The sequence below is a fragment of the Orussus abietinus genome, unplaced genomic scaffold, assembly GCF_000612105.2.
Source record: "Orussus abietinus isolate OABI.00-Male unplaced genomic scaffold, Oabi_2.0 scaffold38, whole genome shotgun sequence".
In the NCBI taxonomy this organism is placed as follows: domain Eukaryota; kingdom Metazoa; phylum Arthropoda; class Insecta; order Hymenoptera; family Orussidae; genus Orussus; species Orussus abietinus.
Window position 1 is genome coordinate 50,103 of NW_019395221.1, and position 24,436 is coordinate 74,538.

The 24,436-nt window shown below is 48.2% G+C and overlaps 1 protein-coding gene across 2 annotated transcripts in view; it reads right to left on the minus strand.

Annotated features, from left to right (window-relative positions):
- The window catches only part of LOC105704261 (homeobox protein cut), a 116,090-nt gene that overhangs the window by 48,067 nt on the left and 43,587 nt on the right, over window positions 1–24,436 (minus strand). For both annotated transcript variants that reach the window (XM_012433326.2, XM_012433346.2), the window contains exon 2: window positions 17,569–17,763. In XM_012433326.2, the coding sequence (XP_012288749.1) occupies window positions 17,569–17,763 (195 nt within the window). The remainder of the gene's footprint in view (window positions 1–17,568; window positions 17,764–24,436) is intronic.

The window sequence follows — 24,436 nt, forward strand, 5'->3', positions numbered from 1 at the left end:
TCCGCCCCTCCTCATTTTGAGGCGCACTACGTCCGTGAGGGCGTGCACCCGCGGTATTGTCTTTATATCGGCGCCTATCCCCCGTTCAATAATTCAGCTCTCGAATTCCAATCTTCACCCTGGAATATTCATGCAAGTTTAATGAGAAACCCCGTGTCGTAACCCTCTTTCTTCTGATCTGGGCTGCCCAAAGACGATCAGACCACCAATTATCGTCGATTCTGACTGATCGAGCGACGCGATTGGCGCAGACCTCCGTATCGGTGCCCCTTCGAGTCCGAACGTACAGCGAACGTCGAAATTGCCGGAAATCGCAGGAATCGGCGCAGGAAGTCGATCGTTTTCGTGCTCGATCGACCAATACCGGTGCACCCGGCTTCCGACACGATATCCTCTTCCACCTACGGCGCTTCCCCATCACCCAAGTCCAATTATTCAGACTTCGAACTCGCTTCACCATCCATTGTCTTGGGTTTGTCCCGTGTAACATTTTTGCAACGTTCATCGAATTTAAGTCACTGATTACTCATTCGAAAGATTTAATGGAGCCAAAGGCAGAGCATCGGGTGAATCGAATGAATCGAAAGAAATACCTGATATAAACATTTAAACGACATTCTCGATCTACCCCTTTCCCGCGAATAGCTACCAGTTTATTTCTCAAGTTTGGTTTATCTTTTCCATATACTTTCTTACCAAATATAATTTTTTTCCGGTTTAGACACTAGTTAAATAGCTTATCGTTCATCCTGATTTTACCTAGTTAAATGTCTTCATGTTGGCAATTATTTATAATCTTTTATGTCGGCACTCGACGAGCCGAACGTCTGCCTAGCGATTCGTCGCTGGTAGCTCAAAAGGGTTACAAGGCGATTGATTGGGCGGGTCAAGGACTGGGGGAGAAGAGGGTGAGGGGGGCTTTTCGGTTCTAATTGCTGCTATTAAATTCGGGAACTTACCCGATCCCGAGTGCCGTGCTCCAGATTTCCAATTTGCTCCCGGGCTTTGGCCTTGATCGCGTCGCAACGCCGTGAAATCCGTCGAATCCTTCCAGCTGACTCCCGACGTAGATTTCTTGTCGATCGGCGCGCACCCGTTTTCCCGTGCTTTATATTATAGTCCAAGTTTCAAAAACATTTCCACGTTCCTTTATAGAGGAAATGCACCGAATGTATTTATCGGAATAGGAGCGCGAATTCCTCGAGATCGAATTTCTACGTAAATTGAACGATTTCAAGCACCTCGAGAGACACTCGCGACGTTGTACGTCGCGCGGCTAGCGCCGACATGGAAATGAATGCAAGGGATCCCGGAATGCCTATCAGACCGGGAGCCTTGTCATTTTTATTGGTGCTCCGAACATAGTAAGTTATTTCATGAGAGGATCGAACAGAGCCGCACGATTAGCCGAAACGTACCGACTTATTTATTTCGTGATAGATAACCCCAGCTTCCCGTAATATGCCTCTCCGCCAGCCAATGGCGCCGAATTTCTCCCGACGATAAGGAGTGATCTCTCGATGATGGAAATCGATCGATTGGTCCTTGACTTAGCTACGACTATACCCTAATACGGGTATTTCTGTGTCTTCATTTTTCTTCAAGGGCTTTCTCAGAAAAAGAGCAACACGACATAAAGGAAGCCATGACCTTTTCGTGCTCTGTTTACGTTTCTTGATTTTTAACTCCCAGTGATAACGCCGGATGTTTTTTATGTATATTATACTACACATTTTTATTGGCATATATGGAAAACCAGGTTTTGTATTAACAATGCTTTGTAAATACTAATTGACATGAGAAGCTACATATTTTTTGCCAAAGTTAACTATATAAATAAACATTCGGAATATTTGAGGAACGCTAATGTATCAAAACAAGCCCCAATAGGTATCACACTAATGACAACAATAAAACAATAAAAAGGTGTGTTTGACGGTGTTTTTGTGTTTACTTTTTTTTATTCTGCCGTTAATTTTTCGCCTTTATAATTCAACCCTTGTATATCCCCTTCCCCTGAATTTCGTAATCTTCGTAAAGTTGAATATAAAACGACATAAATGAAAACAAAAATTAGGCATAATTTTGTCCAGTGATTCTATATTACAAATACATATAATTTCAAAGAACACGCAGTGGAATCACTGATTCGATTTAAAAAATTATGAATTGCACGGATCTTCCCAACGATCCATGACTGTGAATGACGACGGGTCATGAGGCACGTATCGACCCCGTTCGCATGCTCTCATAATGATGATCGTGGAACGTCAATTATAAGAACGGGATACCCGCTTCGTCGTATCTCGGTCGATAAAGATTCCTCGTCGCTTTTTTAGTCAAAAGAGCTGTCGACCTATCGATATTCGAGGCCTGTCGCCACGTACCCTACTCGAATTTCATTATCAGTGAGTTCGAACTGCGTGACGTAAACGATTCCGATACCGAAACTTATTTGTCTGCATCGTCTGCCTAATATTCGGCCCGTCTACCCAAGCAGTTTCAGTTCCAACCGATTTCACTAATACCGCAGCGATTCGGAGAATTGAATTCGGGAGTTCGATCGAGCGTGAATCCATCTATTAAATCGCGAAAAAGACCATTAACCTGTCATGAAATGTTAATGCGAGGATACGGAGCATAATTTATGTAAGTTATCTCTCGCTAGAGGTGTTTAAAGTTCTTAACAAAATAAGCGATGAGCTGCGCCAGAAAGCCCGCGTTTCTTTTTTTTTATCAATAAAAATGTAGTAAACTAGTTACACCACGGTGTACTTTTTTTTCAAATGCATGTTTAATACATGTAATTCAGTACATTCATTTGCTTCGATCAATCTACATTTATTTGGAATAATTGAAATAACTGAAATATAATGAGATAATAAAAAATTGTCACGAGTGGCCTCTGCTCGGTAATTCGAAAATATGGTAAGTGGAAAAAATAAAAGCCAGCAGGTACTCGTGATCGTCGTTGTTATATCATCACGTGCAGTCCCAATTTCGCAGGATTTCGAGACGGCTAACTGATGGCTAATTCAACGGGCAGAAGAGGACGAGGACTCTCGGGGATCGTTCGCCAATTCGCAGATTCGAAGTATGATCGAATTGCGATCGGCGATCGCCCGGTCGGCCCGCAGACGGATTCCCTCGGGATAGATTGGCCTTAAGCAAACGACAAAGCACAGACGTCCTGCTCGCTTCGCAAGGGTGGCCGAAGGTTAAGGGGGATGAAAGGGGTACGGTGGAGGCTGCGTTGGCTAGCCGCAATCTGTCCGTCCATTCGCCCCCGCTCTCCAAGAATCCCGAGCCCCAACTATCCTTTAGAGTTTAACGGAGACCACGATGCAACGCTCCCTTGCATTATCGGGGGAAGAGGGTCTCTCAAGTGTGCCGGAAATCAAGTACAATCCTATCTATCGTTGACCAACAGTGACTCTCAGTTTCCCTTGTTAAAGATGCAGTCCACACCGAACTGCGACCATTCCTACATTTCATAAGTCAATGTAACCTTGATTATATTCAAGTACCGCCGATGTTTTTTGTACTCCAAATAAGTTCGGACGATTTATTAATTGAGTGAATTCACGGGGTAGTTGTTATACCAGGAAAAAGAATGTAGTCGTTTTAATATATACATTTGAAAAATTCAGTTTGGAGGTATACATTTGAAAGGTTTCTTTTTTTATATCAAGAGTACGTGCTCTGCGATTTATGTAAACACACATTTATAAATGTTGACTACATCTTTTTCCTAGCGTAGTTTTGCGAATTTGGTAAGATACAGTCGGGCCATAATAAAAATTAAATCACTGCTTAGGATATCTTTGGTATTCATATCTTTGGTACTCTATTGGTAATAATCAAATACGGGAAATAAAATTGCAGTAATGGTACAATGTCGTACGGAGTCGCTCGAAGGGGGAGCAGAGAGCCACTGTTATCCGGCGTATCACTCGTTACTTCCGCCGCCCAGTTGACCGTCCGTGTTTCCTAGACAAGGTTGAGCCATCGAACTGGCAATTCCAAAGTTTACCCTAGACCCGTAAGTAAATGTCCAAAGCGTTTACAGATCGAGCTCTATGAAGCAAGGACGGTCGTGTCCACTCCTCGTTTTGACTTCCCCTTATCGCAACGTGCCGTGATCCAGGATGCATCATGTCGGATCCCACGGTAAATTTTTCTCAGATTCCCCAGTAGCTCCGGGGTAAAAGCTGAAGGATATTTCGGAGTGGTTTCAAGCCGAGGGGGAGGAATCGAAAGGCAGAGAGAAATGCGGGAGGAAACGAGGGGAGAGTGCACGTCGAAAGTTGCTAAACTAATAGGACGATTTTCAGCGCGGAGCGTTTAATTAAATTAATTATATGCGCACCTCACCGTAATATAAATTGTGAGCGAACGCAAAGGGACGAACGGAAGCCCAGAGAACGGGGTGCGCGACAGGGGTGCAGACCGCCGAGCTGCGATCGCCAACTTTGATAGTTATATTTCGTCTATCCGTGCCAGATATGTTTCCATGCTTTGCTCCTCACAATCAGCTCCGCTAACGCGAGACCCTGCGGAATCACGGTAGATATTCCGAAATCCAATTAAAAATTTCACTTTTCCGTCAACATCAGTTCCGAACTTTGTAGAACAAGCCAACCGATAATCGTCCTCAATATTCGCTTCTAATGCATGCGTCGCATATGTGAGCTGCCGTTTCGGGTGGTAATGGGATTATGCAATTATTTTAATTATGTATTAGATTTTTCTATAAACTTCTGGCAAGGCGTCGACATGCTTATGTTTTCCAATACAAGGCCTTATAAATTCAGTGATCATAATTAAATTTAATATTATATTTTGTTATAAAAAGGGGAGAAGAGAGTTGCTGAGATAAGTACGCCACGTTGCGATTGCCTGCTTTGATATTTGCAGTTCGTTTATTTCCTCAGAATACGCTCCCAAGCGATATACCGCTGACATGATATCCCACAAAATCGCGGTATTTAGTAATTAAATTAAAAATTGCATTCTTCTGAAAAACAGGGCTGCAATACCTGCACACTTTATATCTACAACCAGATACGTTTCCTCTGGATGCTTTGCCAAACCCAGAACTACTCAGACTTGGTATTCCACAATCAACTTGAAAATAAAAGTTTCCTGCAAAGGGAAGAGCTGAACCATATTGAATGGAAACCGCTTGGAGAAGTGTTCTTTGCTGGAAAATCCATCTTTCCATTCTTCTTCAGCATGAAAGTACCTTCTCAAACTACAGACATACATACAGTTCCATCTCTTATCTATAGACATGAAAAATAGATTTATTTCAACATTAGGAACAGAAGAAGTTGTTAGAGCCGATGAAGTTACGATTACAGGCAAATGATTACTTATAGTGGCTATTTCTTTTCCAAAAACGGATTTACTTAAAATCAGGGAAACAGGAATTTTCTTCAGGGAAGTAAGTAGATGTACGAATGATAAAGTCAATCGATGATCTAACGTTTTTCGAATCCATGCTCTCGTGAGCTCGGTTTCCCGTTCTTGGAGATATAACGATACCAAAAGGGCTTAATTAGAAAATTTTTCACGAGAATAATTCCTCTACCTCCCATTGTGCATAATATAAAGCTTGTTCATTATTACCGCCATTGTAAACTGACGAATATTCTCCGGGGAAATGCAAACGGTGCATTTCCTATCATGTTTTCTACATCGTTACTTTTTTCTGTTTTTCACGTAAACATTTTTCGTTTCCTCTTGATTTGCGACCTACCGATTCCGTACAGAGTGTATCGTTATACGTATAGACGAATTTAAACACCGAGCAATTTTCCTTCTGTGACTGTACAGTCGCAAGGAAACTTAACATTAATTGTTATAATTTCGTGTTTCAGTACTAGTTTGAGTTTCAGAGGTATATTTTGCGCATGCTCACACGTTTTACTCAGCCTCCCTGGAAGTAAGTACGTAATGCAGACATTTTGCTTATGTGGATGAAAAACAATCTGCAGGCATCAAATTGTTTTAACAAGTAAATCAGAAAAAATAGCGACATTCTATAATAACACGAGCGTTTGAAAAACTCGCAGAACCTTCGAAAGCAATAGCTAATTTTAAGCATGACAATAAATTATTACTCGTGAAAAAAATCTCTACGTGTATTAGAATAAAAATGACAAAAAATTGTCATTCTAGGGGTGGAATATCATAAGATAATTTATTTGAAATAAGCCCTTTTAAACAACTCTCTTTCTGAGAAAATGAACAGTCAAAAATACACGTGGGTATATAACAATGACGTTTCCAAATCTGTCTTTACGTTTAAACCATTTACAACTATCCAACACAAAGATCACCACATCCGCAGAAACAGAACCGGAACGTTAAAAGCGAAAACGTAGGAAGCGTAGGAGAACGGCGACGGATACCCAAGTCGCGATCCTTGGAGCCAGACAGTAAATACATTTTTAAATAAGAGTTTTTCCCCACACACTCTCCAGGATTTCATCTCCGTAGCAGGGAATTATCCTCTGGTTTGTGCATTATCCTCCGCCGAAGTAGGTTCGGGGATATCATCAAAAGGCTTTGACCCAGCCAGGGTCGGTCTCCTCGCAAACGCGAATTACCGTGTCTGACTGGAGCGAGACCTGCACTACTGAGGGCAGCGATCAACGATTCGCGAATCGCGAGTAGCGTTCTCTTGGGGCATTTATTTTGCAGCTCCGCATGTGGCCCGAGAGGGCTGAAAGTTACGCACACGGATACGCACCTCCGTGCGGGAGGACGGGAATTTTTGGGGATTTAATTGTCAGAGGAAAGAGGGTTGGCCACGCGGAGACGGAGACCGCGGACGGGGCGGAGCACTCGGGGAAAGGCTGTCGTTTCGATTAATCGGAAAAGGGTTCACGGTCCGGCCGAGGGCTTTCTGACCCCCATGACGAATCTCGGAGACCTTCGAGCCTGGGCTTTGAAAATATTGACGTTATTCGCGACTCTTTGTGTGGTTAAAAACGAAGCGTTTCCACGTGACCTGCCCTTTCGCCTGGAGTCTCCGAAGCGTGGAGCTTAAATTCACCGGATGAACCCGAGGGTAGAATAGAAGGAAAATTGGGAGAAGTCGAACAAGAAGGGTAATAATGGAATACGTCATTGCATTTGTGATTCATTCGACGTTAAAGGAAAATCTATTTATCAAATTAGGACCAAGAACGCTGGATGAGAAAGGAAGCAAAGGCGAGGAGGACGCGACCAGCTCGCGGGCGGCGTCGCACGACACCCACGGGGATGATTCATCCCCGATGGGCGCATCGATTCGAAATGCGTCTCGTTCCGCTCCTTTTTGACTCGAGTTCAATTGTGATTGATCACCCGCGGTGATTGAGGATTCGAAATGAAAGGCTGCTCGTGGCCGAAGTAAAGACAAAAAGACGCGCCCCTCGCTCCGCGACTTTGGCGGCACCCCTCACCCTCGATGGCCGTTCATTCCTGCGAGCTCCACCCCCGCGGAAATCCCCAGACGGGCAAATAATGGGGTAAAATTTATACGACTCCATATCGGCACGGCAAAAAGATAGACAGACGACAGACGGCACAAAGGAAGGATTAATTTTAAATATCATATACTTGCAGGACGAGAGCCGAAAGGCCGCGGGCCGAAAGGGCGAAGGCGGGGGAGACGGACTCTCGCGGGGAAACCGAAGGCCTGAGAAGTTATGTCTCCCCGTTGCGGGGAAATCACTGGACCACCATATCGGATCGTGGACCCGTGTCCGATGTCCCTGGACATCAATTTTTCCGGCCGAGCCGAATTTCCCGAGACGTTCGGGTCAGCACGGCTTTGGAGGGCGCGCGCACCCCGGCGACATATCGAGGCCGGTGTACGCGTATGTGCACCTATGTACACCTATTCGATTTTCACTTTTAGCTGGACGACGAGGGCGGCCGCGTGCATACGTATGGGTGCCCGCCGCGAAATTGGACGGCGTTAAGCGGCCCGCCTCGAAATACCAATAACGATAGTAATACGGATTGAAACTGCGGGTGTTGGCAAATTTAGATTAGTCGGTCGGTATCAATTTAATTTCACTGTGATACGAAGACGTAAAACGCGTAATACGGTGGGGATAAAAATGATACGGAACGTAACTCGCGGGTTAAGAGATGCAACCTGGAAGGCTCCCGGTTTAATCCAATGATTTTGAAAGGAGAATTGACTTTCGGAAAGTGACGATATCCTCTTTGCTTCTTGAGATATCAACGGTTGTAGCGGATAAAATCGTCCACCTTTGAGTTTGTCTTTAAAGTAAATAAAATTTGAAGGTAAAAACGGTACCTCGACGTGTCATAGGAACAAGGGATCGGTACTAAACCGGGCCTTCGTTTCGCCTCCTTCTCGGAGCCCGGCGGTCCCTTCCTCTCCTTTTTATCCTTCCCGATACCCTTACGGGGACCGTCAATGCCGCTAATTAAGACCCCGCCGATGAAGGCGGCCGGGCGGCAAAGGCGAGGGGTACGATCGCGGTATACGCGGCTTAATCGCGTGTACGTAAAAAGGAGGGAAAAAGGTAAAAAACCGAGTCGGATATAATCCGGTGCGTCCGTCTGGGCGGGGTGTTCAAAGAGGGGTGGGGGTTAACACCCCCGCGTTTGCAGAGCTCCGACGTCGCGCGGTCTGGGGCTTGCTAAGGGGTGCGCCGAACGGGGGGCTTCATATTCGCGGGCACACGGAATTTTTAACTAGCACGGGCCCCTTTCGGTCGTTCCGCGAAAGCGCAGCAGAAAAGTTATGAATCTAATTTTCAGCGTATTTGTATCTCCTCTAGCTGCCGCCCTGTAACCCCCCGCCGCCCCTCGCCGTCGGCCTCCTCATATACCTCCCGTTCCTCCGAGCTTCGCCTCTTCCATTCTTCGTTTTCGCGTAATAAAGCATACGGCTTCGTTAGGTTTTTACCTCGTGGTGAAAATTCATTTCCGTACCTCCCTCCTTCCCCCGCCCGTCGTCCTCCTTCTACGCGAGTATGCGAGATTATTTTCCGAAGTACCGCGTTTCATCTTCGGGAAGGTCGCCGTTTCTTCCCACCCCGATGATTGGCCTCGGTACCCCCCGCTGCCTTGTCCCAATACGTGTACTTGACTCTAATATACGGTATCTTGTTAAAAAAGGAAAAATTAAGAAACCGGTCATGCATTCAAGAGTCAAAATAAACATCACTTTTTCAAGAGGGATTAGTCGATTAATACGTTCCACGATAATAGAACGGTGTGAGGTGCTTCGAAACCCGCGACAGGATATTATCGAAAAGCTTCTCGCGTCTTGTATACTTTATGTAAATATGCTTGCCAGCTGGCATTCCGAGCGGTTGTGTGGTGTCATCGAATACGTGACATTGTCCGAGAGGGACGAGTCAGCTATAGTAAATAAACCGCGGTAACTTCCATTGGTCCATTTGCGATCAGCGAACGGATGCGGAACGGAGAGCGCCCAAATGTCCGATTCGGTCTCGTTCGGCCAGTTGTAAAAAAGTGTAACCAAAAATTAATAACGAATCGCGGTGCAATGACATTTTACGAAAATATGAACAAGAATCGAGCTGGTTACACTTTTAATGCGCACCGTCGAGCGTAGCTGGATTTGAATGACTTCGTGAAGGGGGGCAAGTTACCTAACCAAAATTTACGCATTGCCTTAACGTGCCTAGAGTAAACACGCTACCGTTCGAGTAAAACACAGATATGAACAATGGAATCCCGGCAATGCAGCTCTTGCAACCACTCATTCAATTAGACTTTACAGCCAATTTCAAACACGTGCATTAAAAAACGAGAAAAAAAGGCTTAGATTAAAACAAATTCGGAATTCAGGCCAACACCATCCGAATAATCGCCCGCTGCTCCTTATAAAAGTGTCCAGCCGTGCTATCTCAGTGCCGTATGCTCCATTTCTTAAAAAATAAAAAAAAAAAGGGAATTTGCGTTTGACCTATACCTCGGCGGCAAGCCGGTCCGCTGCGGCATCGTCGCGGCACGAACGCGAAGTCATGACAATACGCCATCGCGCCAGTTTCTATAAATCTCCTGTGACCCGATAAGAAGAGATTACCTCCAACCGATGAGTCGGCCAACCACCCGCGCGCACGGGGGCAGTTGTCCCCCGCCCCCGGGGGCCAAACCGGCTCGACTCGACATTAAACGAAGGGCATAGCATTACCTTCTGACGTTCGCGTGCTCGATGAAATATATTTAAAACTGTAATTACGATATAATCAGCAGCCGCCGTGACCAGATACGCATCGCGAGGTGGTGAGGTCGATCGATCTGTTCGAGTCGGGGGTTGGGACCCCTTAAAAAAACCACCAGGTGGAGGGGGAGGCGGACGTAGAAAGTCGGAAACGCACACGCGCGCGTCTTCCCGGCCGTGCTCGGACACACGTCCGCGAGTGCGCCGCCCGTAAAAGTTACTTTCTAATTATTCGGATTTTCTAATTAATGTTTTAACCGACGATGATGGAGCATCCGCGGTGTCTTTCCCCGCCCATCCTTTATCGTTTCTCTCGCCCTATCTCGCCCTGTCTCCAGATATCTATTCCATCTATTATACTAGTTTATACGTATCAGGGGTTAACTTTTGTCGTTGCCCTGGAACCGTAATGATTATAAGTAGAACGAAACGAAACGTGCGACAATTTTATACGGAGTTCCTTTGCAAGTCGGGTATCGGTGCCTCTGACAGTGAGAATTAACGTATTACATGGTGTCGGGATGTTTCATATAAAAAGTTACGCGAGGGGAATAATTTAACCGATACCGGTGCCAGTTGGAAAATGTCGAGAATTTAAATATCTAACGAGGTGAACGATATCGGACGCTTCGTTAATATAACGCGTATAATATTAAACTCTTCCACCGCGTCTACTCGCGAAGGGGAATTAAGCGGATTAAAATAATTAGCCGAAGACGGGTCTTTCGGCGCATCCCTCGGGCCCGGCATCACGGGAGGCCGGTTAACCGCGGAGACGTTATCCAGTCCGTTGGTTATCGGTGCGGGGCAGGGCCGCGAGATGGCGGTGGCGGGCACCCGGGCGAATATTCGCGGCACCGGGTAGGAGGAGAAGGGACGCCGAAAGTCGGCGCGGAAAGGAGACCCGGCGGGAAGGGAGAAAAAAAAGAAAGCCGACGGCACACACGGCGCGTAAGATATTAAAATTGGAAAATGCCAGGCACCTACGGGGATGCGCCCGGAGGATGAGCAGGGAAGGTCGTGGAGGAAGATGAAGAGGAGAGCTGAGTCGAGAGAAACACTTCTGATGCGCGGCCAGGGGTGGGCGGCCGTGTACCAGACCCAAAGCCTCCGCCCCTCCTTTCGCCACCCACCGCCGCCCGGCCGGCGGAAGATCCTATAAAACCGCTCGGCCGAATATGTGCATCATTGCTACAGACGCAATTTCGCAGGATACAGAGAGAGCGAGGGAGAGAGCCGGGCCTCCCTCCCCGAGAGAAGGTAAGAGGGAGAGGGGCCGAGGGCGGCGAGGAGAAGAGGACGCCCGAGGGCCGAAAGGGGTCGCGGCCCGTTCGCGGTGCGCGGGGTGGGAGTTATTCCGTGAGTTTCTATATTTTGTTCTACTTGAAACTTACGAAATGAATATCTAACGATATTGGCTTTCCTGGCGTCCTGCGGCCTCGCTCGGACGACCGCCGCGCCGCCGTTCCGCCGGGGCACTCCCTGCATATCCACGTCATTTTCGCTCGAGTGCAAATATTCCCAGGTTTTTGCCAACCTCCTCCACTGCTCCGCCTCCTCGTCCTCGGCCACCTCCCTCTCGAGGTCGCGAACCCTCCCGAGGATCCTTTCGATGAGCCTCGAAAACCCGTACGTGGCCCGGTGCACCCTTTCTCCTGGATTTACTCCTTTAACGAGCGGCCCCTTTTCCTCCCACTTTCCGCCCGCCGGCCGCCGCCGTCGGGACGCCGCACTCCGTTTGCGTTTCCTCCGCCCGCGTCCCCAGGAAAACGGCTCCGGGCTGGCCAGGGGCCGATTCCATCCTTGGAATCGTGCAAGGCTAGCTGGTCCGCCGGCGAGCTGGCTGCATAATCGTCGAACGCCGCGCCGTTTCGCCGACACGGAGATGATCGGACGGCAAATTCCGGGGAGCCGCAAAAAACGGGCTCCGCGAAACTTTCGGACCCCCTTTTCTCTACTGCTTTGACGATTTTGCCTAATTTACCGGCGCTGCGAGCGGAGTCGCATTCGACACCGGTTTTGCCGGCGAAATTCCTGGAAATCGGCAGACAAATCGTCCACGTACCTGTAATAAAATTAAGCCTGCTTTGCATAGGACCAATTGCCGACACCGTCCAAAGTAGTTCTGACACCTCGGGAGCGACACCGAATGCTGGTAAATATTTCCTCGCGATTTAATTAAAACCACGCGCGCTGAAAATTATTGCCACTTGGAGCAAAGTTATAGGAAGACCCAGGACGACTATAAATTGAGAAATCAACGTTTCTTTCTTCGCCTCGTGTTTCTTTCTCTTGGCTGGACGGATTTGTCGAGAATGTGAGAATCTCGTAAATCGGCATAAACAATGGCGCATACATCGATACATACCCGCGTAATCTTTCCGCACTATATACCACGTGTCGAGTCGCGGTGCAGATTTATGACAAGGCCACTCGAGAAATCGTTTCTTCGAAAAGTCAACCCTCGATAACATCCTCGAACGATCTATCGGTATCAGGGCCTCATAGAGTTTATGGCTCTTGGCGCCTCGTTTGCGAAGGTGTGTCGCTCGCAATCGGTCGGCTGTCTCTTGTCAGCCTTTTTGTCCTTTCCTTTTTTCCGTCTAGGCTCGATGTCGCATACATATCCCGACAAAATAATCATTCGGCGCTCACCGGTGTTTGCCGCATTTATCGTTTCGCTCGGAGTTGCGCAGTCGATTGCTCCTTATCTCATTAATTATCAGCAAATCTCCGTATCAGGACAAATATGGTAATAACGCGCCGCGGAATATCGGCACGATGGCGACCATTCTTTTCTTGAACTCGGGTCGATTGCTTCCTTTGGTTCTTCATCGAAAGTTTTCTTTTCTCCCGCTGCCTCTACCTCCGATAGGTAACTTCCTGTATGTCGCTTCGTAAGTACGACGCGTGCCAAGTTAACCGACCCCACGATACGTGATTGAACCACAATAAATAAACGATTCAAGTAAATCACTCGGTTACGTCTCTATCATCGTCCCTATACACTTTTTCGCATCATTTTCTCCGTCAAGTCTGACGCTCGGAAAAACGCTTGCACAGAGTCATCTTACTCAAGACTCGAGTATGTTCAGTAGTTCGGATATCGCATATCATTGTTTCTCGTACACGTGAGTTTCCGTCTAAAAAAATGAACTGAAAAATGCGGACCTCTCGACCGCGGTCTTTTGACAATACCGAGCCGAAAGTAAAAACCCTGTCGGAAGACGCTCTGTTAAGAGAAGGCCTCTCTTGAGACGTACAGATATAAGGAGCATAGCGCGTCTCCTTGCGGTTATTTTCGTTATTTCTTGATCCGACCGGTCGGTACATTAGCCAACGTATTTTGAAACACTCGGTCTGCGTATTTGCGTTGGCACGGAGACTCTCGTCTCTCATCTCTCCGTGATGTTTCTGCCTTACCGCTGTACTCTCTTCCCTCTCAGCGACGGTCTTCTGGTTCTTCACTAACAAAAAGCAATCCTCTTTCGGTAGGGTCTGACTGACTCATTGGTTAATCTTCCAAAAACGCCCCCAATAAAGGATCTAATTATCCTCGCACGAGACTTCAATATTTAATGGCAATAAAAGAAGGAGAAATGGTTCGTCGTACTTTAAAGCCATGGCAGCCTGAGCGAAAATTGTTCGCCAATAATTGCGCAACATATTCAGTTCAGAGTGCGTGTACTTTTTATCTCAAGAAATTCGTCGATGGGAGTTTCACTATGAGTCAACGATATTGGCTCAAGAAAAATGATAATATTTAGAAATTGACCGGCGTGATTTGGATTCATATAAACCTACCTGATAAAGGTTCTAATCTAAAATCTTTGTAATTAACTCGAACATTTGCACCAAACAAGACAGCGCCGGGGAAGAAGATAGCTGGTTGTACTGCGGTGAAACCAGTGGTATTCTTTCGGTGAAAAAGAAATGTAACAAAAACCGGACTCCCCCTCCTTTAATCTGAGCTTCGCTTACGTTCAAGCGCACCATGTAAATAGGGAAAAGGGAAAGGGGCCAGGACAAGCAAGGGTATTTATCCAGGAAAGCCGCGCTCGTGCAGAATTTGAACAAGGATTTTATACGAGTGGTTGCCTTCGGCTCGATAAATTCCTGTACATCAGCCTTTATCGCGCTTTAATTGCATTCGTTGCCAAGCCGGAAGCGGAAGCAATGCCCTACCACGGACGGGATTTTATCCAGGCGTTATCTACGCCGCTTTATCAATTACTTACAACCTCTTCGCTCCGGCTGCGTATGCTGTACCCACTTCCCTTCCGGGAAAGTGGGATTCGGCCATTTTTTCCTTTCCTATCCCATACTTCCCGGACCCTGCCCTTCCCTCCAGATGTAGCTCAATCCACGCGGGAGAGAAAAAAATGAATCCGCAATTCGACGAATAAGCGTGGAAATCGAAAGAGCGTCGTACCTTAGATATACGACAATATTGGACAACGGTGTAATGAGACAAAAATTTACCGAACGGAAAATGCTGCAGAAACGGTATATCATAGTCAGTTATCTACAGCTGTAAATGTCCATATGATGAATGTAATAATTTAAAGTCAATAGTAATTTGTGTAGTTTAAAAATTAATCGTAAATAAGAGTATAGCGCAAAACTCACATCTCGGTATTGTACACGATATAAAGTACCTACTGCTACCGTTTTTCCTCTTTCGATAGCAGTGGTATGTTTCGGAAGTTACGACCAGAACCTTATTTCAGGCAATAAAAAACGGTTGACTTTTCCCGAGATAAAAAAATCACGATTTCGCTAAAAGGGCGGAAATTTCCGTGGCAAACACTTTCATCCCGGATCGTAACGTCCGAATGACAAGAATATTGTCGGGCAATGCACGGTCCGGCGAACGCTCGTCATCATCGGGGACCTTAGAATTACTTTGACGGGTAAACGGCGGAACGCCAACGGTGGCGGTGTATTTTATTGCGATTCCCTGTGATTTCGTGGGTTCGCTTCGAGCACGGCTCTAACGGCGATAACATTATCGTATATTTATCGGGTGGGTAAATAACCGAAGGCGTATGTGCCCGCCAATTTGCCCGGCAAAAATAGCCGCGACAGAAACGAGCCGCGAGCCGAGCGAGCTTGCGCCTTCTTCAGAGGGCCAATATACCAATGATTTTCTACACGTATGGAAATTAATTTTCCACGGCGATCATAAAATATCATTGCAGTTAATCGGTTTAAATACAGTCAAAATAATCGTTTGGAGTGCTTTAGTCATTTAAACCAATGTCTAGATCAATAACCCAGAGAGCCCACGCAGGTACTTTCTCGGTGTCATTCGAAGGCACAAACATTTCTGAGAAAGCGTTGGAAAATCGTATTCCCCGAAGTCACTGCAATTTATTACCCAAGATGCTGACAGCCGGATATTTTAAGGTCTCGGTTTTACATACATCAAATTCGCCCATCGCTCATTGAATGATGAACTTTTGAGCAGACTATAATCGTTGGAATTATGAGCAGCTGAAAGCATTTTTTTTTAATTTGCATGTAACACGTGTTTTTGGGTGTAATTAAAATTCGATCGTGCCTGGCCATTGTTAGTACTACTTGTTCAAGATCGTCCGGGGTCAGGCCAAAAAAAAGTAATCGTACCCCTAGTATTAAACCGTTCTCCATTTTACAGCCCTTAACGTAGAGGTTTAGAAACGAGCAGTAGAGACGTTGCCGGGGCCGTAAAAATCTTCGGAAAAGAAGTGCGGAACATGGAAAAAGGTCGAGTCACAGGACGAGAACGAGAGCGAGGGAGAGATAGAGTAAGAAGGAGCACGAAAGAGGGAAGGAAGGGGGCCATTAAAGGCATCGCGAGGCGAGCATCGTCAGAACGACTGAGCCTTAAATAAGCCCGAAAACACTTAAAGCGCGGGAAAGCACGGCGAAAGGGAGTGATAAAAGCGCCGCTAAAAGTTCAATAAGTATCTCCTCCAGAGCCAATAACGAGCCGCTTCTTCCGGTGTACCTCTTTCGAGGGAAAATCGCGTCTACTCGTTGTTGCTCCTCGACGTGTAATCTCGAAGCCCGATAATCCCCGATCTCCTTCTCCCCTTCTTCTCCCGAGCCGTCCACTTAGTCGCCCGCTTTCCTTGCTCTTCCCGGCGAAGGAGCAGGACGTTTCACGGCACGCTCCCCAGGGATAATAACTTCCACGGGGAGAACAATGGAGTCCTCCCGTGTCCGGAAGTCGCCGCCTTCGGAAGCGCCTCCGTATTATCGGCCGGTCCTTTGATCCGCGAGTCATAAGGCATCTCCGGCCAATAATTTTCCATGGCGGGGCTTCCCTTGACACCTAAACCATGGCGACATAGAGGCCCTTGGGTTGTACCTCCTCCTGGTAATTATACCGAAACGTTGACGAGACCGTGAAAACTTCTTTTTAAAGGAGGTTTACAAAATCCTGACGCCTTCTTTCGGTGAACCTATCATCGACACCTTTTCATAAATGACCAACGACTTGTAGGCGGTCCGCCAGCGATATGTCGCAGTTAAAGCAGCCAGGTCGTCAAGGAATGTCTGATCGTGGGTAGAACTTAACCTCATTTCGCTAGGGTTGTACAAGGGCGATGAAAACGCGCGCCGCATAAGGGGCGCGGAAAGGGGTGCGCATTCCGTGGTAGTCGCTGAATACGTCGGTGTCTGGAAAACGCGACATCTATACCGCGAGTGTTCGCGTATACGTGCGAAGGGGGAGGGGAGATTGTACCACGGCATGGCGCGTGTCCGCACGGCAGTGGGCCGGAGCTTTAGCCCTTGTGCGGTAACCTGGCGCGTGCAACAGTCAAGCTCGCGAAGAGTACCGGGAGCCATCCACCTGGAAGCTCAACGGCGCTCCTCCCTCGCGAGCTCCCTCTCTCGATGCGGTCGATTTCCGCGCGGAAATCCGGGGGCGGATATCTTCGACGAGAGATCCACCCCCAGCTTCGACAGCCCGATGGGGGCTCAGAGATCTCGGAAGGCGATTTCGAGACCGGGAACGCTTTTCACGGGATTGCGTACACATAGAAAATACAAGGACACGTGCCGAGGAAATCTTTGTATCTTAAAAGGGACGGCTACTGCCCTGAGGCATGAAATCGTATTTAATAAGTTGATAGAAATCGCGGATCGAGAATCGAAATCTCTTGAACGTCCGTATGGGCTGTTTGGATCAATTTTACTTGAAAATCTAGACGGATGAACACTCGAGTATAAACACAGACTTAGCGACTTCGGCTGTAATTGCCCCGGTTCCCAGTAATTGAACATCTGGTTTCGTACTCTGCCAAATGTTTCCTCGACGCGCGTCCATGTAAAGGATTAGGCGTAATTCTCACCTCCTTATCCTTGGCTTGCAGCTCCTGCTCGTAGTTCGTGTTGGGCGTCCTCCTGGGATTGTTGATGTCGTGGACTTGATCGGCCCCCGGCGCATTCTGGGACGTTTCCTGCCCCTCAGTCTTGATGTTTCCATCCCTCAAGGCCGCGAGTTGCTCCTTCAGGGCGGTCACCTCCTTTTCCGCCAGGGTCGCCCTCTGCAATTCCAAAAAGAAAAACGCAAATTAACGTTGTTGCTCAATCTTAAAAAATTCTTTTCGAAACTAAAGCAGTTGCGCGTTCGATTTCATCGAATGATCCCTGTAGGCAAATTTGTTTTTCTATAACTGCTCGACCTTGCAATAAGTGCGGTTACGGTTTCCCTGCGAGAAAAATACGTAACTCCATAACGTCAGAGTCTAGGCAGCACACAACGTGACATATTCGCCAATACATGTATCCAGCGGATCCGCACACACGGGTGTGGGTACAATGATCGCGCGGTCTGTAACCTAGATTCTAATGCCAGGAATCTAAATTATAGTCGGTAATTCGCTCTAATATCCCTAGGTTGCCTTGCGGAGTTGAAAATGAGCAAAGGAAATTCTAATCGCTTAACTATAAATTCGCGGTGCTTAAAGGCTCGTTTTTATCCCTCGTTTCGTAAACATTTGCCCACGTTTCGACATCGTCGATTACGATAAAGTTTACTTCGAGTGAGGCTCGTTCCGACCTTTCGATTCCGAACTTAGGTGAATTTATCGAGCAGCACTCGGTCTCAGGACCACCGGTAAAGAGAATTTTACGGCAAATCCGGCGCCAATACGGTAATGGAACCAATCGGCACGCGGAAATAGAACGCACCGGCGTCTCGCGTCCTGCACGGCGAACGGCCGTAAGACCTGGGTTATACACTGTAAATTTTCGCCATGCGAATTTCGCGATAAAGCGAGACCCGTGCGACGCGAAATCAATCAATTCCGCGGCGGCCCTATTATTCGTCGCGGACGCCGCCGTCGCCGCCAACGACGACGAGAATAGCATTAGCTGGCGACTAAGAAAACGAGAAAGTGAGGGAGTGCGAGGGACGGAGGAAGACGGAGAAAGACCCGCTTGAATTTCATTCGAAACGCGTAACGAGGTGATTTCAGGGGAGCTACCTTAATCTCGGGGTAACCTGGCAAGCTCTAAGAAACATCCAGGTTAAGTGCCGTTCGCATTCGATCCTTGAGTGCGTTGGGAGCAGAGTTTCTTCCGAAGCAAGAAATACCTCATTGTCGAGATATATCCGATCTTTCCCAAAATCCAAGGATTAGGTAAGGATGAAACCGAATTTTCCCGAAAAAGTCGAAAGAGCGAGCCAGATCCCATCGTAGTATTCTAGAACTTAAGTTCCCAGACGATCCGGTTCGTCCCAACATCGGAGCGAAATTATATCCGTTTGAAAACGGTACCGAGTCGATAGGTAAATCCAATGGCAGGGCGAAAAAGGAACGCGATTTCCGTCCAATTCTCTGCCTCGAGGAGAGCTTTCTGAGCGAGCTTTTATTCGCGGGGTCTCGCTATCCTTTGGAAATCGTCCTTTATCCTGCCAGCTGAATGGGAACTGGCGGCGGAGGTGGTCAGTCGTTACGAACGGCTCTCCCGGCGTTCGCCATCGCCAAAGGCGGGGATTACCTTTTTAAACTTTCCCCATAAAGTATCTAATAAATATTGCTCGCAGCCCCGTTGTTCTGCCCAGGCCCGGCTATTAATTATAGGTGCTTTTATATTCAAAGTAGCCCGCTCCCCCTTTCCCCGAGCTGGCCTTCTCTTCGCGGTAACCAGTGCCGCTGGTTACTCTGCTCCCTCTTCCGGCTACTCGCCGACACCCCTTCATTCGACCCTCCGAATGCCTCTTCGGTAACCCCCTCCCCCCGTCGGATGCCCTCTTTCCCCCGGGGGGGCCCGGGCTCGGCTATTTCGCACAATGGTCGATAAGCTGACCAGCCCTCCGCTATCGATCGTTTGCACGGATCAAACAGGTTACGCGGCTGCAACGTGTCACCCCGGGACCAACCGCGGAAAGCTCGCCTTGGTCTCGGTTCTCTCGACGGTATCAACCGTCAAAGCCGTGTCGAATGTCGGACTGGTTTCGTCCACGGAGTGCCTCTGGGGTTGGTCGCCCCGACGGAAACGGCTGGGAATGATTTCAGCCTTTTGTCTCGGTCGGGTGGTTTTGTCGCGGAGCGGGATGCTGGATCCCACCCTGGGGGAAAGAAACCGATTTCGTACGTGTCGATTCCGTAATTGTCGCCGGCAAGAGGTGCCGCATATCGGGAATAGGTTCATGATGAAAACGAGCCGCGAAGTTATTTCCATGTTTCGGCGACTGTGCCGGGCAACTATAACTGTACCGATACATGGGTGTATCGGCGCACATAGGTGTATATCGATTTGACGAAGCGGTGAGTACCGCTCTATGAATCATGAAAGTAGGAGTGATCGTGGGGGCGAAGTACGGAAGAGGCGACGGTGAGGGGGTACGACGGTGAGACAGGAGCAGTACGTCGGCCAGTAATCACCCATTGTTTCCTGCAAAAAGCCTTGACGATGTTATCGATAATTACGAAATGATACGGGAAGCATAAATACATATCCCCGGTCGGTAATACGTGGCGATCCTAATGGCGGGGACGGATATGTATCGATAGATGCGTTGGCTCTCGCATCCTGCGAATCTGTCGCGTGATTGGAGAGGGCCGCGGATACGAGAGAACGGAGGCAGATGATCGAAGGAAAAAAAAATGCATCGTCGGATTCGCCGCCAACTTTTTGCCACGAAATGTCCAATGACGAGTTATGTAAACGGTGGTGATTACGACGCAACTAATGACTGTGATTGTCACGTACCGTCACATGAAATGCAGTCGAGTCGGTCCCAAGACGTTATCCGTTTCTGTGATTAAAGGCACTACGCAGATGCCCGGTCATTTAATCAGGGCAGGGGAGATAACGAGATCCTATTTAACTTTTTGCAGGATGTCATCGATTCGGATATCGAGCTGTCCTGGGCGATATGATAAAATCTTCCATCTACGTTTTTGAACTTCGTATAAAAAATGTGTTACCCCATTAACATTTAGAGAAGCAGACATTTGATTCATCGGGATAAATGAAAAAATTCCTGTCTTTCTCCGTATAAAAAAATTTTCCAATTCATCATTTTCCATTACTTCTTTCTCCACGGTGAACGCGTCCATATTTTTCCAGAAATACTTCCCCGATGGACTAAGACAAACGATTGGACTACACGAAAGTAAGTTCCTCCTTGGATCTTTCTTCTCGATTTCTCTCGTAGCGAGTTTATCATAGGTCCCATTCGAGGGCTCCGGTCCTCCCGCCCCGAGTTCCGCGTCACAACGTAGTCGGCAATATTTTAGTGCCGAATTCGTCATTATTTTAATTGGCTCCAGATGCTAATTAATGATCCGAACATATGCCGCGTTATATAGATCAGTCCGATGGGAACTTACGGCGTCACCGCGACGACGGTCGACGCAGAAATACGCCGCCGTTCAGCGTGCACGTGTTCGTCGTTACTGCCTGTCGAGTACGTACGGTCTTTGCGGTACATAGAGATTCCTGGAGGGCGACGCTTGTAAATTCCCCATAAGTGCCATTTCTATGGACGCGGGGAGGATATCTAGAGATATTTTCCAAATTTTCCCGGCGACTGCCAAAAAAGACAGCGCCGATCTGGATGGTTGAAAAGGACGTTTCGCGTTCGGAAGATCAACGATCCAAGGCGAATCGCAATGAGCTCATACCAAGGAGGCCGGCGAGCTGTCATTAACCTGCTAAAGTGCGTGTAAGAAGTCGAGGAGGATAAGTAGGTTGTCCTGAGGTTGTAATCCGGGATAACCGAGGATCAACGGTGGTCGCGACGGATTATAGATCCGCGGAAGTTCGTCGACGCTCGATCACCTCACGCGAAGGAAGGTCTTATCATTTAAGTACAACCAAAGTACAGGATGTACTTTTTTTGGATATATAGACGCCTCTTCGGCGGCTAATTGATCAAAAAGGAAAATCACCGCCAGCGGAGTCGGGTTTTGCAATTCAGTCTTCACTCCTATACTGGTAAGGACAGATCTTACATGTACATTGGTCCATACACGTACCGATATTATCAACAGGCCCTTCTTAAAATTTCAGTCAGAATATATTCCTGATGAAAGAAAAGCAACCATTTTGCAATGTTTATACTTCCGAGTCTGGGCCTCTCCACATTCTACCACCAACGTAACTCAGTACAAAATCACAGTCCTTGATTCTCCAAAGTGCATTCAGCTGTACACAAGACTCGTGTCATTTGGTTCTTTAGGAAATCTAGCAGGAATCACTCTTCCACCCTCCCTCGCGTTCGTTTTCTCTCCGTCGTACTTCCACCTTAGACGCTTCCCGTGGCGTCTCTGTCTCTCCCGTTCCGGTACTCACGCACACGCGTGCGTGGCGACACCTCGTCCGTATACCGGGTGTGGATCCCGCTTTTGATCGAACGTTGCCGGCAGCCAAGGTTGAGGAGTTCCCACCGCGGGGCGCGGCCGTGGCCGCTCTTTTTTCCCAACTCGCTGCAAGAAGAGGCAAGAAGCCGCTATTTCTACAGATGCATCTCTCGGATCGTTCCTCCTCTTCGTCCTTCTTCGTCCTTCCCGTCCGTCCCCCGCTGTCTCCATTTCGCTCCCACCGACGCGCAACTGCCACTCGGTGCACGCATTTAGGTGCGGCATGCCCGAGTGTGCACTCACGCACTCACACGACTCCCGCGCTTGCAGTGTCGCGCACGCATGCGCGAGTGCGTGCGTACAGTGTCGGCATGCGAGTAACAGCTGGCATCGGACGAGTAGTGCCCGGTCGTATCCCGTCAAATACTGGACATTCTTTGTGAGCCGCAGCGGGCCGAATAGGTCGTCTCCCGTTCTTTTAGCCTGCGTCCTTCCCTCTCGCTCTTTCTTTCCCGAGACTCCTCGATTTGTCTTTCTCTCTCGTCAGCCGCGGGACGAGAGCGCCGAGCGGATCGATTAAACCGATCGAGGACGCCCCAGGGATCGAACGTGTCGTTGATCCGGGAGAGAAAGATGGACATCGATACCTGGAAGGACTTTCCGATCCTTTATTCCCATTTACCCGCAATTAAGGGTTAACGAGCCGACCTTGGCCTGCACGAAACGATCTACTCTCGGTATATCGATTCATGGCATTCTTTATTCGGTTTTTCCATCCCGCGTCGGTCTTTATTTATGCCTTTCTGTCTGGGCAAGGATCCCTGTCGGTTCCATTGTTTAAGGGATACCGGTAAAATGATTTTAATTTGGTTAATATCGGTAACGAGAAGAAAATGCCACGAAGATTTTTCCCGATATCCTGCGGAAGAAGGGAAGCGTCAAGGGAGAGGACTAACGTCTTCTTATACCGACGCTCTCGCAATCTTCCCCGGTGGGGAAGGGAGGTGGAGGCACCGATTACGATCGCGCAGTGGAGCGGCATTTTTTCGGTCTGCAGGGGGAAAGGAGGGTGATCCTCTCGGCAACGGACGAGACCGCGATATTTCAAATTTTCTCATTATACCGGGAGGTGCGAATGATCTTCTCTCTCGTCCTCTCCTCCTTGTTTTGCCTCCCGCCGAGTTGTCGCACCCTCGGTGCCCCCTCTTCAATCTCACGCCAACCAACCATCGGAGTGAACCCCTCTTGTATTTATTATTAAGATATCGATCGGCTTAAGGCTTGCACGCAGAGAAAAGGCCACGTTTTGCGGTGCCCTTGCCGACAGATTTCATCAAGGATACAATATCTGTACAATACCCCTGGAGAAGTTATTAACCCAATTAAACAATCACCGATTATCCAGCACTTTTTGTCGAAGTCATGCCCTATACCCGAGAGAATTTTATTCCACACGATATCGAAATCGTAGTCATTTCTATTTCAATTTGATTCCCAATTTGATTGAAAATAAAAGAAAATAATTCCTGCCCCTAGTACCCGTGGACAAAGTTTGATTTAAATATTTCCGAAGTTCCCAAATCCCCGGATCATGTAGAGCGAGGCTCCTTTCGATGATCCCGAGGCCTCGATCGCGATGACGTTCATCTGGTATCTGGATCGCGAGTACATCAGCGACCGGACCGACGCGATGGCTCGAGGCCCTCTTCGCAAAGGACGCCAATCGCCCGGGCGGAACAATAGGACCTAAGTGCGCGCTCGCAATGGATGATCGTTGAAGAAGCCGGCCTCCATCCCGCAGGACGAAAGGCTGGTTCTGCGGGGAGAGGATTCGACATCCCGTCCTCCCGAGGGGGGCGGCCGCCGAGCAATATTTAAGAAATGTCAATACATCGGGGGAATCTGGGCCCCCACGGGGTACCAGAAGAAGGGTTCGCCGGGCGAAGGTGGGTGACGTGACAATGCCGGGGGTCCCCGCCCCAGCGTCCGGAGCCCGCGATCCCGGCCTCGAGGCATCGGCTAAAAAATGAAGAAACTCCTTTGATGTTTCTCCGCTGTCCTAATGAAAAATTAAAGCCCCTTCTTAAACATCATTAGACACGAGCACTCTTTCAAGTTCGCTACTCTCTCCCCGGTGCGGTGTCTCTCCCTCCCCCTGGCCTCGGGGTCTTTCTCTGTCTCTTGCTCGCGGTACCTTTCTACGTGCGCTCTGCCCCCCTCCCCTTTCCATCTCCCTTTCTCCTTCTATGCGCGTGTTTCTCTCCGTCGTCGACGTTCACGCTTTCACGCTCTCGAGGAAAGCGCCCCGCCGATTAGACGTTTCCAACAAACGGATACTTCCGATGGGCACTTCCTACCCTGGCAAGGTCGCTGCGAGACGTGCGCTCCTCTCGCTGCCGAGACC